The 15292-nt window shown below is 36.2% G+C and overlaps 1 protein-coding gene across 1 annotated transcript in view; it reads left to right on the top strand.

Annotated features, from left to right (window-relative positions):
• ASCC3 (activating signal cointegrator 1 complex subunit 3) overlaps positions 1-15292 on the top strand; it is a 333359-nt gene that overhangs the window by 218700 nt on the left and 99367 nt on the right. The window contains exons 26-30 of the mRNA XM_082669278.1: positions 254-339; positions 4537-4703; positions 4816-4961; positions 5086-5206; positions 7390-7532. Coding sequence (XP_082525404.1) covers positions 254-339; positions 4537-4703; positions 4816-4961; positions 5086-5206; positions 7390-7532 — 663 coding nt within the window. The remainder of the gene's footprint in view (positions 1-253; positions 340-4536; positions 4704-4815; positions 4962-5085; positions 5207-7389; positions 7533-15292) is intronic.

The raw sequence follows: 15292 nt of genomic DNA, 5'->3' as shown, positions 1-15292 counted from the left end.
AATGGTGCTTTTAAAAAAATACTTAAAATGTTCTATGTCAGTATTTTTATGATGTGCTATATTCATATCTTACTCTGGATAAGTGTTGTTTAAGTTAATGACTTTTTTCTGTTAATTTAAAATTTTAAGTCTTTCATCATTAAAAGATACATTTTTTAAACGACAGTTATATTTTGATAAATTTTATCGAGTTTAACTTTATTTGAAAATGATGTCACTATTTTCATGAGATCTTTTTGCACCCCCATTTTAGGCCGTATATATTGCACCCTTAAAAGCCCTAGTACGTGAAAGAATGGATGATTGGAAAGTTAGAATAGAAGAAAAACTTGGTAAAAAGTAAGTTCTTACTTTTTCAGATGATATGTGTTGAATAATCTAAAAGGATCAACCAGTAAAAGATTTGCATAAAACTGTTGAATGCTTTTACAGTGATTTTCATAGTCTTTTTATTTAAAGATATGGTAGTTAAAATATTATCAATATTCTCATTTGTTTTAAGATTGCAAGTAAATTAAGGGCTTTCATTTTTCACTTTTATTTGGCAAGATAATTTTCTCAAAATGTCTAGACTCAAAAGCAAAAGCAAAATAAGATACATCTCTTTATTTTTCTTTCATATCTTTCAGGGTAACTTCCAAAAACCACTTAGAAGGCATTTTGCATATAAATAATTTACCAAAAATTTAAAAATCATTGAAGAACATGACTTAAAAAAATTTTACTGTTGACAAGGTTATTTATTATCGTACTGTTTTTAATAGCAAGATTGCATTCTAACCTGAGTGGCAAATAGAGCATCACTAAATAAATTATGGCATATTCACACAATGCAAAATATTGTATTACTCTATTAAAAAATGAACTGTATATACTGAAGAAATGATCTTCAGAGATAGTTAAAAAAATGTTTTTAAGTACCCCTCTTGTTTTTAAAAAAAGGTAAAGAATATAAATATGTGGTTCTTTTAGAATGAGAACTGGGTGACTGGAGAATATCCATGTTGCAGAGACTATTTACTATATATTTTTTGAACCATGTGAATGTATTACCTAGAATGTAAAAAAAATGAGTAAAACTAAGTAAAAGTTTTGGGAATGCTATACTTGGAGGAACTAATCTTGACCTTTTTCTGTTTTTCGAATCAAAACACATATAAAAATGCCTTAATGATTTCCTAAAATTTGGAGTTAGTCTTCAGATTTCCATCTTTCTCACTCTAAATCTGATATCCTCTCAGAACGGGGTGGCACATATTTGCCCCAGGTTATCTTTTTTCTGTCCTAATATGTTTGAATTTGCCTATAATATCTACAAAATTTCAAGCTAAGAAAAGAAATGAAGCTCACACATAATCATATTCTTGGTTTGTTCTTTTTTAAACATCTTTATTGGAGTATAATTGCTTTACAGTGGTGTGTTGCTTTCTGCTTTATAACAAAGTGAATCAGTTATACGTATACATATATCCCCATATCTCCTCCCTCTTGCGTCTCCCTCCCTCCCACCCTCCCTATCCCACCCCTCTAGGTGGTCACAAAGCAACTAGCTGATCTCCCTGTGTTATACGGCTGCTTCCCACTAACTATTTTACATTTGGTAGTGTATATATGTCCATGCCACTCTCTTACTTTGTCCCAGCTTACCCTTCCCCCTTCCCATATCCTCAAGTCCATTCTCTAGTAGGTCTGCGACTTTATTCCCATCTTGCCCCTAGGTTCCTCATGACCTTTTTTTGTTTGCTTTTAGATTCCATATGTATATGTGTTAGCATACGGTATTTCTTTTTTGCTTTCTGACTTACTTTACTCTGTATGACAAACGCTAGGTCCGTCCACCTCACTACAAATAACTCAATTTCGTTTCTTTTTATGGCTGAGTAATATTCCATTGTATATATGTGCCACATCTTCTTTATCCATTCATCTATGGATGGACACTTAGGTTGCTTCCATGTGCGGGCTATTGTAAATAGAGCTGCAGTGAACACTGTGGTACATGACTCTTTTTGAATTATGGTTTTCTCAGGATATATGCCCAGTAGTGGGATTGCTGGGTTGTATGGTAGCTCTATTTTTAGTTTTTTAAGGAACCTCCATACTGTTCTCCATAGTGGCTGTATCAATTTACATTCCCACCAACAGTGCAAGAGGGTTCCCTTTTCTCCACACCCTCTCCAGCATTTATTGTTTGTAGATTTTTTGATGATGGCCATTCTGACCGGTGTGAGATGATATCTTATTGTAGTTTTGATTTGCATTTCTCTAATGATTAATGATGTTGAGCATTCCTTCATGTGTTTGTTGGCAATCTGTTTATCTTCCTTGGAGAAATGTTTGTTTAGGTCTTCTGCCCATTTTTGGATTGGGTTGTTTGTTTTTTAGATATTGAGCTGCATGAGCTGCTTGTAAATTTTGGAGATTAATCCTTTGTCAGTTGCTTCATTTGCAAATATTTTCTCCCATTCTGAGGGTTGTCTTTTCATCCTGTTTATGGTTTCATTTGCTGTGGAAAAGCTTTGAAGTTTCATTAGGTCCCATTTGTTTATTTTTGCTTTTATTTCCATTTCTCTAGGAGGTGGGTCAAAAAGGATCTTGCTGTGATTTATGTCATAGAGTGTTCTGCCTCTGTTTTCCTCTAAGAGTTTAATAGTGTCTGGCCTTACATTTAGGTCTTTAATCCATTTTGAGTTTACTTTTGTGTATGGTGTTAAGGAGTGTTCTAATTTCATTCTTTTACATGTAGCTGTCCAGTCTTCCCAGCACCACTTACTGAAGAGGCTCTCTTTTCTCCATTGTATATTCTTGCCTCCATTATCAAAGGTTAGGTGACCATATGTGTGTGGGTTTATCTCTGGGCTTTCTATCCTTTTCCATTGATCTGTATTTCTGTTTGTGTGCCAGTACCATACTGTCTTGATTACTGTAGCTTTGTAGTATAGTCTGAAGTCAGGGAGCCTGATTCCTCCAGCTTCATTTTTCTTCCTCAAGATTGCTTTGGCTTTTTGGGGTCTTTTGTGTTTCCAAACAAATTGTGTAATTTTTTGTTCTAGTTCTGTGAAAAATGCCATTGGTAGTTTGATAGGGATTGCATTGAATCTGTAGATTGCTTTGGGTAGTATAGGCATTTTCACAATGTTGATTCTTCCAATCCAAGACCATGGTATATCTCTCCATCTGTTTGTATCATCTTTAATATCTTTCATCAGTGTCTTACAGTTTTCTGCATACAGGTCTTTTGTCTCCTTAGGTAGGTTTATTCCTAGATATTTTATTCTTTTTGTTGCAATGGTAAATGGGAGTGTTTTCTAAATTTCACTTTCAGATTTTTCATCATTAGTGTATAGGAATGCAAGAGATTTCTGTGCATTAATTTTGTATCCTGCAACTTTACCAAATTCATTGATTAGCTCTAGTAGTTTTCTGGTAGCATCTTTAGGATTCTGTATGTATAGTATCATGTCATCTGCAAACAGTGACAGCTTTACTTCTTTTCCGATTTGGATTCCTTTTATTTCTTTTTCTTCTCTGATTGCTGTGGCTAAAACTTCCAAAACTATGTTGAATAATATTGGTGAGAGTGGACAAACCTTGTCTTGTTCCTGATCTTAGACGAAATGGTTTCAGTTTTTCACCATGGAGAATGATGTTGTCTGTGGGTTTGTCATATATGGCCTTAACCATTTTGAGGTAAGTTCCCTCTATGCCTACTTTCTGGAAGGTTTTTATTATGAGTGTTGAATTTTGTTGAAAGCTTTCTCTGCATCTATTGAGATCATCATATGGTTTTTCTCCTTCGACTTGTTAAAATAGTGTTTCACATTGATGGATTTGCATATATTGAAGAATCCTTGCATTCCTGGGATAAACCCCACTTGATCATGGTGTATGATCCTTTTAGCGTGCCGTTGGATTCTGTTTGCTAGTATTTTGTTGAGGAGTTTTGCATCTATGTTCATCAGTGATATTGGCCTGTAGTTTTCTTTTTTGTGACATCGTTGTCTGGTTTTGGTATCAGGGTGATGGTGGCCTCGTAGAATGAGTTTGGGAGTGTTCCTCCCTCTGCTATATTTTGGAAGAGTTTGAGAAGGATAGGTGTTAGCTCTTCTCTAAATGTTTGATAGACATAATCATATTCTTAATGAATGTCTCCTTTTGTCTTAATAAGTTAACACTTTCCCTCATTAGAAAGGTGTTTATTCCAACATATGGAGGAGGTATGAGTTCAACTCTATAAAATCACATAGGGCAGAGACTTTGTAAACATAATCAAAGCAAAGGTTGATACTCTTGCATGTCTGCATAAAAGTTAGATTTCAATGATTGCTTTTATACATTCTTCATTCTATGGAAGGAAATCATCTTAGAATTATTAAGAAACATCTGTTTTGGACTCAAGTCAGAAAATTTCAGAAATCAAAGGGAGATAAAGTAGTTTTAAGCATAATAAAATTTTATTTTGAAAGACATATTTTTGCTTTTCCAAGTCCATGTGTTACCTGAAAAATTAAAGGGATCATTTTTATTCTTCTCCAGAGTTATTGAACTAACAGGGGATGTAACTCCTGATATGAAATCCATTTCCAAGGCTGACGTTATCGTCACCACACCAGAGAAGTGGGATGGAATCAGCAGAAGCTGGCAGAATAGGAACTATGTAAAGCAAGTCACTATTCTCATCATAGATGAGATCCATCTGCTAGGTGGGTGCCACTATATCTGAGTCCAGTTTACAAACTTCGACTCTTCATACTTGCAGCAGCCAGCATCAGAACTTGTGTTAAATGATTAACATACATTATTCCTATTTCTTAGGGGAGGAAAGAGGCCCTGTTCTAGAAGTCATTGTATCTCGAACGAATTTCATCTCATCTCACACAGAAAAGCCTGTTAGAATAGTTGGACTATCTACTGCATTGGCTAACGCCAGAGACCTTGCTGACTGGCTCAACATTCGTCAGGTATGTGGAAGACTGATAAATCAGGCATTTAATAGTATGGCTCAAGGCTATATTAAGGAGGTGCTATAACACTATAAACTAAAGTATAAAAACTGGAAAGGTTTCTCTCTCATTTTTACTCTAGATGGGCTTGTTCAACTTCCGACCATCAGTGCGTCCAGTTCCACTGGAAGTTCACATTCAGGGTTTCCCAGGTCAACATTACTGTCCTCGTATGGCTAGTATGAATAAGCCTACATTTCAGGGTAAGCTTCAGATTCTTGGAATGAAATACCAACCATTTTGTATGGTAGCCTTTAAATGCATTCTAAATGATGTGGGTTTCTTTGAAAGGGTGGTACTGCTCCAACTTCTACAAATATCTAAAACTATTTACCTTAACTGTTAAGGAGTATAAATATATTTTGAATTAACTATTGACAATTAGATTTCATAAGTGATAATGTCTTTGTAGTAGAATAAATGTATGTAACTTTTTAAAATAATCAAATTAGTCTTAAAAATAATTTATTACGGTACCATGGTAGTAGCTTGAGTAAATGATAGAGGGTACAAGTTTTAAAAACTCACATAATATTGATTTTTATCAGAAATCATCTTAAAAATTTCAGTACTTTTTTTGGCAATGCATCTGTTTATATGTTTTGTCTTGTTTTTCCCTTTCTAACAAATTAGGCAAGCAAGAAAGATTTGAGAGTAACACTCCTATCTTACTAAAACATGTTTTCATGTTTAGGCTGCATAAGGAATATTTATTATATCAATTAAAAATAACCTCCAAAATAAATTCCCTAACGTGAACTGCTGTTGATTGTGAGGTGACAGTTGTGAGGTGACTTTTTAGCTGCTGTAATTAGCCTTATGACAGAAGCAAAGTATTGATTGTGAACTGGAGACCAATCTTGGCAGTTCAGATTATTTACACCTCCACAGAAGCATTGTACAAAATCACTAATGAACTAATAAATCTGTCGTGAGCTGTTCAGCCACACCTGTTCTTGCAGCAGCAAAAATCCATTAAATGTTGAGGTTTTAAAAAGAGGCAAATTCATTCATGGTTATGTGTACAAATGATACCAATATTGTACTAATATGTGTATTTTAAACGTTGTATCTCTAATATGATTTATCAAACCATTACCATTTGTATTCTATAAATTCTGATAAACTGTGTGTTCATTTTTCATAGTATGTATTGTAGATTGCTTATATTTATTTAAGGAATGGCTGATTGCAAACCAGTGATTGAAATGAAGCATTTTGTGTTATGTAAATCAATAGTAAATAACCTATACCTGCACTTCTCTAGATATGGCATAAGTACAGTAGCTGTCCTTGTAAACTATTTATTATACCTGTAGTGGATCACTATATTTCTTTCAGTTTAGATTTACGATTTTGTGATAGCTTTATTTCTCACTCTTAGGGTATAAATATAGTCAAAGTCCTGTCAACATTTCCATTTACGAACCTTGTTTTTTAGCCCATAAAAAGAAATTCTGCAGTTCACATTTCAAACAAGATATTACAAGGAGGTTGAACTTTTTATATAAAATAAAAGTTTTTAATAACTCTGTTTTAAGAGACCTGTGTACACCTAAGTATAAATTCTACTTGTGCCATCTTATCAGCATTTTGGAGGCTATGCATAGCAAAGAAACCTCAACTCCAATTAGGTCAAATGATTTATGTGGCTCTTTAAGTAATATTTTCAGTCTTATTACCCAGTTTTCAAATTACTCATCTTCTGTGTGTCTACTCCCTATGTTTCGTCACTCAGATATAGATTCAAGCATGGTATTCTTTTGAGCTCTCTTCTGCATTCTCTTATCTTCCCTCTTGAAATCTTACACATATGTTTTTAGAAAAAACAGAAGGAAGACATTCTTCTGACTAATTTATTGATACAAACTCTCTAAATTTTTCTATCTACTGGCAACAGGACAAAAATAAAAGGAATTTTTTGTGGCTTTTCTTCACCACCCGCCCCAGGACTTGACTCTCTCTTCAGACCCCAGGACCGATTAACTGTGGAATATCACTGCTCAGGCAAGCAGAAGCACAACTCAGAAATAGAAAACCCCACCTGAGATTTAGTATCCATATACAGCTATTAATGGAGAGTCGGCTTTTAAGTCTCCTTCCTTGGCAGTTCAGAACAGAACCGGGAGTCGAGATAGGTCAGTCTTCCCTGTCCTAGGCAGAATACTCCCCTGAGCAGAGGCAGCTACCTTTCCTTTCCTATCATTTCTCCAATATGCTGTCAGATCCAGGTAGTGGCTCAAATAATGCTATACTTCATGACCAAATCATGAATTCAATTAAATCATTTACACCATTAGTTTTCATGTGTCCATTTGATGTCCTGATGAAATTCGGATTCTGGTATAAGTGGCTTACCATTGTATTTTCCACAACTTTTCAACAGCAATTAGAAGCCATTCTCCAGCCAAACCTGTTCTGATATTTGTCTCATCAAGACGTCAAACTCGTCTTACTGCTTTGGAATTGATAGCCTTTCTGGCTACTGAAGAAGATCCAAAGCAGTGGTTGAATATGGATGAAAGAGAGGTAAGCAGCATATTTTATTTCTACTTCTTCTACATGTTGAATTAGTTTGTATTGTAGTATAATGGAAATTACGCATATAAGTATGTTTAGTTTTAATCTATATTAAAAGTTTCGTATAACATTACAGAAATTTGTGGAAAAGATAGAGAAAATGCATAAATACTGCCACCTTAAAACTATTAATATTTTCATGGATTTTCTTCCAGTATTTTTCCACTAAATATTTTTTTACATCATATTTATTCCTGTATTTTTCCCTTTAACATCATCACCTATGCATATTTTAATATTCAGCTAAGATTTCTCTAATATTTGAGTGTTCACTGCCCTCATGGAACTTATAATCAATTTTGGAAAATTAACTTTTTATAAACTATATAACATGACCATTTTTGAAAATTTAGAAAACACTGATAAGTGTGTGAAAATTAAAAACCTGTTGTTATCCTTTAAGTAATAACTGTCATTAAATTCTTTTATGTCTATATAATAATATTCTATTATGTGGCTATTCCATTGTATTTTTCTTCTATAATTAAATAATTATGTATCTTTATTATTATAAGTTTTTCTTTGTTAGAATTATTTCCTCAGTATAAAGTTCTAAGGTTAACACCAATGAGTCGGATAATGTGGACATTCTTATAGCTTTTCATATACACTGATAATTACTTTCCAAAAGGGCAATAGTAATTGTGGTTATCACTATTGATGTATGAATTGTCAGCAGTATATGAGAGTAACAGTTTCACTACATCCTCATTTGTCGTAATTTATTGTTATACATAAAATGTCTCTTGTTGCTTTAGTGTTTATGTGTGCCTTACTTTTTTTGTGGTTGAACATTTTTTTATATATATTTGTTTAATTTTTTTCTTTTTTGTCCCTTCCTTCCTTTGGGCTTTTATCTGTTGCAGTACAGCAGTTTTTCTTATAGACTTGTGTGGGAGCCTTACCAAATTAAAATACCACACACACACACACACACACATACACACACACACACTCCCCTAAAACTATACAAGTTTACCTTGGAGATATTGTAGATTGGGTTCAAAACCATTGCAATAAAGCAAACCTTGCAATAAGGCAAATCACACGAAATTTTTGGTTTCCTAGATCATAACAAAAGTTATATTTTCACTATACTATAGTCAGTTAAGAGTGCAATAGCATTATGTCTTAAAAGAATGTACATACCTTAATGTAAAAAGACTGTATTGCTAAAAAACGCTAACCATCATCTGAGCCTTCAGTAGTCATAGTAGTGACATCAAAGATCACTGATCACAGCTCATTGTAGCAAATATAGTAATGATGAAAAAGTTTGAAACATTGAGAGAACTTCCAGAACGTGACACAGAGACATGAAGTGAGCAAATGTTGTTGAAAAAATGGTGTTCATAGACTTGCTCAACGTAGAGTTGCCAGAAACCTTCAATTTGTAAAAAAAAAAACACAATATCTGCAAAACACAGTAAAATGAGGTATGCCTTATGATGTCACTTTTTTCCATGTATATGTATTGATTATACATATGTATTAATCTTTCACCTACTTTATTAGTAAATTTTGGTAGTTCACTGAATGTCATTTATCTTAGTTGTTTTTTCGAATAGCAGTTTTTGCATTTTATGTGATACAATCTGTTTATATGGGCTTTGTGATTCCTTCTAATACTTCTAAACGTAGGTATACCTCCTCCCCTCCATATATTTGTAGACAGTGATTTTTCTTTTCTAATACTTTTCCAGTTTTTTAAAATATGCTCCTAGTTGGAGTTATGATGAAAAAATAGTTGATATCGGTAATAAAACTGTTGCATTGTCCTCCTTCTCCCTGCACACCTCCCCTGTCTCATCTCACGCAGCCTGAAGAACAGTAAACATGCTGCTCCTAGCCCACTAGTGTCAGTGTCAACAGTCACATATTTCTCCCCTTCCACATCTCATGACTCATTTAGGGTTAGTACCCCTGTTGGATGGTACTGTGTATATTATGGTCATACATTAACTAATATTAGTTAACTAATAATAGTTAATATTTCAAAGCGTTCTTGCATAGCACCACAGATGACCCCAAAATTAGCTTCATATAAAAGGTATCACATGACTCCATGAAGTAGAGTGAAAGTTATCATTTTATCTTTTAAGTTTCATCATTAGTTCCTTACTGTGACTTGTAGGCATATACAAGGTGTATAATTCAAGATCATTTAAAATCAAAATAATTTTGTCAAAAGTTCCTTGTCCTGTGTTATTTAATTATTGTGCCCAAATAATCACCCTGTTTTGTCTAAACAGTATCTTGACTTAGAAGGCAAATGCTGAAAAATAGTTGTATGGAATATTGACAGTTTAGTTTATGTGCAGCATCTATCTAGGCTTAGTTTTGTTTTTTGTTTTTGTTTTCTTCTTGTGTCTTATCCCTAACAGTGTTCCTAATGGAGACTTTTCTTAGAAGTCAAGGTGCAAGGTACCTACTTATTGAATCCATTTTGGGATGTTTGCTCATATATATAAGAGCTGGGCCTTTAGCACATATGTGACTCACAGGAACCTCACATGTGAACCTCATGTGCTCTCCGCAACTATAGTACAACTCTACTATTCTTTATTTTTTTATTTTAAGGTATGAGACCTAAGGAATTCTGGACAGCTCAGCCATTATATGGAACTACCTCTCTGTTTTGTTTTGTTTCGTTTTTATTTAACCCAAGAATCTATCACCAAGGCTCATTAGAAACCATAGAATTTATGTGCATGGTTTCTGCTGTTTCATAGACTTTCATTGCTAAGGTAGGACAGTTAGAAATTGCCACTTCTGCACATTTTGTTTCACTAAGCCCATCTCAAGAATAAGACAACCCAGGCTTTGTTTTTATTCCTGCCTCTAAAAGCAATCACCTTTAAAATCAAAATTTCCGAGGGTTTATAACCAATTATTATGCAAACTCATTCTGATTATACCAAAACCTCCTATAAAGCAGGTGTTTCCGTGCGTTGTTGAATCCCCTAAATAATTAAATTAGGAGGACTTTTTAGCACTTTAATTTTGTAAGAGTTATTTTCTGTAATATCCGGGGCTAGACACTTGATGACGATTCCTATTGCTGCTCCTTGGACAGTGTCAGGTTGGTGTTCTGTGGTAGGTCATGAGTACTCTGGTTAGGACTCTAGTGTTGACAACTTGATCATTCAAGGAGGCAGAGTAAGCATGGGAGCAGTTATCCTGGCAGCTGTGAAGCAGGGTGCTTGTGGAAGAGGGTTGCATCAAAGTCATTCTGAAACTGAATGGTGTGAAGTCAGAAAGTGTCCCTAGATGTGGAGGTGGGAGGGGAGAGGTTCAGTGAGGGAGTAAAGAAAGCCAGGGCAAATCTGAAGAGGCTGGAGAAAGAGAATGTGACCAAGGAAGAATATATGTGTTGTATTTTGTTTCTCAGCAAAGACAAAAGGAGTTGTCCATCTAACTTTTTAACCCAGTAAAGTCTCTTTACTTTACCTAAAGTAAAGTATTAGGAAGCAGATCCTCTTCAAGTGGATCACTGATATGAAATCATACTGAGAAAACCCCAAAAGTAATGCCCTTTCGTATTTGCCATTATGAAGACTTCTTGCACTGATTTCAAAAGTTTGTGGGCATGTGCTGTCCTGTCTCTTGAATTCTCAGTTGGACAGCCACCACTTCCACCATTAACCTCAAACTATTGTTGGGCTTTTGCCTCACTCTCTCAAGCTTCAGTTTCAAGACAGAAACATCTGAATGCCTGAACTTCAGTCTCTAGCATGCAGCAGGAATAGGGAATATCTTCTTCACTTTGGCCTCTACTGAGGGATTTTCAGATACTGGCTGTCTATAAACAGTGTAGGTACAAGCAGTGAAGGTTCACTGTAGTCTATTATTTGTCCAAACTCACTGATACACAGTCTCTCCAAACCTACACTTAAAAAAACAAATTTCTTCTAACAATGCAATTCTCCCTCATATAACCAAAATCCACTCATCCCTCCCCAAGGGGGGCAACTGAAAATTTCATCATTAAATCCATTAATCCTAGATCTCTTGACTATATCCAGTCACCCTCTGGTTCTTTGGCAATCCTCTCTCAATATTCTCTAGCCAATGGACTAAATGATAAAGTTGCCCACAATTAACACATGCTATATTCAACAGTAGAGGATAGGGAGAGGAAAGAGAAATGAAATTAGTTAATATATCTAACATATTGTTAGTTAAAATATGTTAGTGCAGGGCTTCCCTGGTGGCACAGTGGTTAAGAATCCACCTGCCAATGCAGAGGACACGGGTTCGAGCCCTGGTCCGGGAAGATCCCACATGCTGCGGAGCAGCTAAGCCCATGCGCCACAACTACTGAGCCTGTGCTCTAGAGCCCGTGAGCCACAACTACTGAGCCCATGTGCCACAACTACTGAAGCCCACACGCCTAGAGCCCGTGCTCCGCAACAAGAGAAGCCACCGCAATGAGAAGGCCATGCACCACGACAAAGAGCCCCTGCTCGCCACAACTAGAGAAAGCCCACGCAGAGCAATGAAGACCCAATGCAGCCAAAAAAATAAAATAAATAAATTTTAAAATAAATAAAGAAATAAAATATGTTAGTACATATATGAGATAGCAAGGGTAGAGACCACAGTGTTTGTTTCTGCAACTGATTGGGGAACTAAAAAGATATTTGTGGTTTATTTTCTCTGCTATCCATCACCTGTACACTTCTTCAACCAGCCCCTAAGCTAATTACGATTCTTTATCCAGTGGAGTTACCAAAACCCACATTACTGAGACACTGGAAATTGGATGTTCATATATGCTTAGTATATAGGGTTTTTTTAGAACTTCGATTTATTTTCCAAATGTGAGAAGATTTCTCTGAGGTCCATTCAAAGTTTTCCTTCCCCTTATTGTATAGCAGTAGCCCAGTTTTTCCATCAGGGTCAGTCACCTAAACTACACCAGGACCATATTTTCCTTGCTCACCCTGTAGCATAAGGGCCTCAAATGGCCCTGTGGCTGTTTCAGCTTCCAAGTAAATTGTTACATCCCTTGGATATTGTCTGTAAACTAGAAGAGCTAGAGGTGTAGGGAAAGGCAACAAAAAATTTCCAAGTGGTTTATTAGCTATGTTTGCAGAAGACATCGGCACACACTGACTACTTGGTTCCTGGAACTGTATGTTCTGGCAGTGAGAGAAGTAGTATCATTTAATGATTGCGTAGTTCAGAGCATACACCTTATCCTACAAAATAACACCCCAACCTTGCCAAAGTAGTGTATCTCAGCTGCCACTCAGTCATTAATCTATAAAACCTGCTCTTTCTGGGTAATGAGAGACATAATAGGAACAGTGGATCCCATGGCATCCATTGTCTTAATCTTTCTCTATGATGTGAACTCTTCAGTCAGAAAAATTATCATACAGGATATCATGAAGATGTATAAAGCATTCAGTAATCCTACCATTGAAGCCACTGGCAGGACATGATGGGCAGGATAGGAGAATCAAAATCTGTAGTGTCCATTCTAGACATCATCTCAAATAGATGTCCCCTCTGTGATAGAAAGGGTCCAGTGTAATTCGCTTACCACCGGATAGCTGTCTGTTCCCATGGCGAAGGTACTTATAATGGGCCCAGGGTTGTCTGCGTTGGTGGCATATGGGGCACTGAGCAGTGGCAGTAGTGGGTCGGCCTGAGGAAGAGAAAGTCCATGCTTAGCCCAGGCAGAGTTTCATCTCTTCCACCGTGGAGCCACTTAGTACGTGAAACCATTGCACAAAGACCTGGGGCCTGGGAGGGAAGCTGCTGGGTACCCTCAGATGCCCACTTGACTGTTAACAGCATTTTCCACACTGCTGTTAACTTTTTGGTAAACATCTTCATGGGATATAGGTAGCTGTTTATTCTAGCACCATTCTAAAAGTTCATCTCCCTAAAACTTCTGCCTTTCTTGCCACCTGTCTTCCAATAGCACTCTTGCCAAGCTCCTGACCATTTGGCTAATCCAGTAACTACAGAGCAAAGGATGGATCATCAATTTGCATCATCTCTACTTTGTAGGAAAGTGACAAGGAAATACATAACACTCAACTTTTACTCCTTTCCTTAGAGTCATCCGTGAAAGGACCATAATACCACATCAGTGTACTTCTTATGGTGCCACAATCTTGTTCAAAGCCATTTGGAATTTGGAATTTTTTCCCCCTCAGTCAATTTGACATAAGAAATACCCCATGGGGCCTAGGTACATAGGTTGAAGTCGGGATAGTATGGCAGGAATAGGCACACACATGGAGGGTTCATGGATCACCTTTCATGATATTCTTCCATCAGCTCCTTTTATTTCTAATAATGATGAGTGCTGCTAGATAGCTCAGATAACATCCAGTTCGTGATCAGCACCTTCAGTTGCAAGGTTACCTGGTATTACATAGTCAGGAATTCTTTCTCTCCCCGCTCAAAAATATCCATTAAATAATCCTCTAACTTAAATCAATAGGTAGCTCTTAAGAGAATTTGTAAAGTATTCATTTATTTAACATATATTTATTGAATGTCTACAACTTACCAAGCACTGTGTGTTAGCCTTACTGATCCCAAATCTCAAAGAGCTTAAGTGAAGAAAGTAGAAATTTTAAAATATATGCATGATTAAATAAATAAGGTGATATCAAATTATGAAAATTGTATGGAAGAAACCAATAAGAAATGGAATAGAATAGGGGAATGGGAGACTTCTTTAAATAGATTAGTCAGAGAAGACTTCTCTAAAGAGATGACATTTAAGCTGAGCACCAAAGCATAAGAACAAGCTGGCTACACAAAGAGAGAAGATAACCGCGTTTCAGGTGAAGGGACAGCATGTTAAAGGAACAGTGAGCAGATCGGTTGAGCTGGAGCCGCATAAGCAGGAGGAGGGTGCTACAAGTTACACTTGAGAGACAGGCAGGAGCCAGCTCATGCAAGGCCATAGCCCCATGGTTAAGGACTTGGATTTTTATTCTAAATACTATGGGAAGACAGTCATTTTTTCATTTATTAGACCAACATTTATTGAGCTCCTTCTGTGTGTCAGGTGTCAGGTAAAGTTCCTGCCCTATGGAATTAACATTCTAGTGGGAGTGATAGCTAATAAGCAAGTATGTCAAGTTGTAATAATTCACATGGGGGAAAAAAATAAGCAAGTTAAAGGGAATAGGGAATGCCAAAGATGGTAATGGAATGTTGTACATTAATACAAGTTGAGAAGGCCTCCCTGATGAAGGTACCTTTGAACAAAGAACTGAAGGAATCAAGGAAGCAAACTAAGCAGGTATCTGAGGGAGGAGTGTTCCAGGGCGTTAAAGGTTTTAAGCTAAACAAATTACATACCCCAATTTACATTTTAAGATCACTTTTGCTGCTTAGTGGAAAATGGATTGAAGTGGAAGTAAGCATGGAATTAACGATGGTGGTGACCTAGGGGCCACCTAGAGCGGTAACAGTGGGAATGAAAAAATATATTTGGGGCTAGATGCAATAGGACTTTCTAATAGATGAGAAATGGAGATTCAAGAACTGAAAAGAATCAAGAATGGTGCCCCAGTTATTAACCCTAAACATCTGAGTAAATAATAGCGTCATTTATTGAAATGGGGAGAACCGAGACTGTAGGATAGAGAGGAAGGAGGAGACAGATTTAGGATGGAGAGAGACAGACGGAGAAGACAGATCTGAGCTTAAAAAAAAAAAAAAAGGAAAGAAAA

The sequence above is a fragment of the Grampus griseus genome, assembly GCF_964374135.1.
Source record: "Grampus griseus genome assembly, chromosome: 13".
Taxonomy (NCBI): domain Eukaryota; kingdom Metazoa; phylum Chordata; class Mammalia; order Artiodactyla; family Delphinidae; genus Grampus; species Grampus griseus.
The sequence above is the reverse complement of the archived record's forward strand: the minus strand, read 5'-3'. Positions and strand labels throughout refer to the sequence as shown.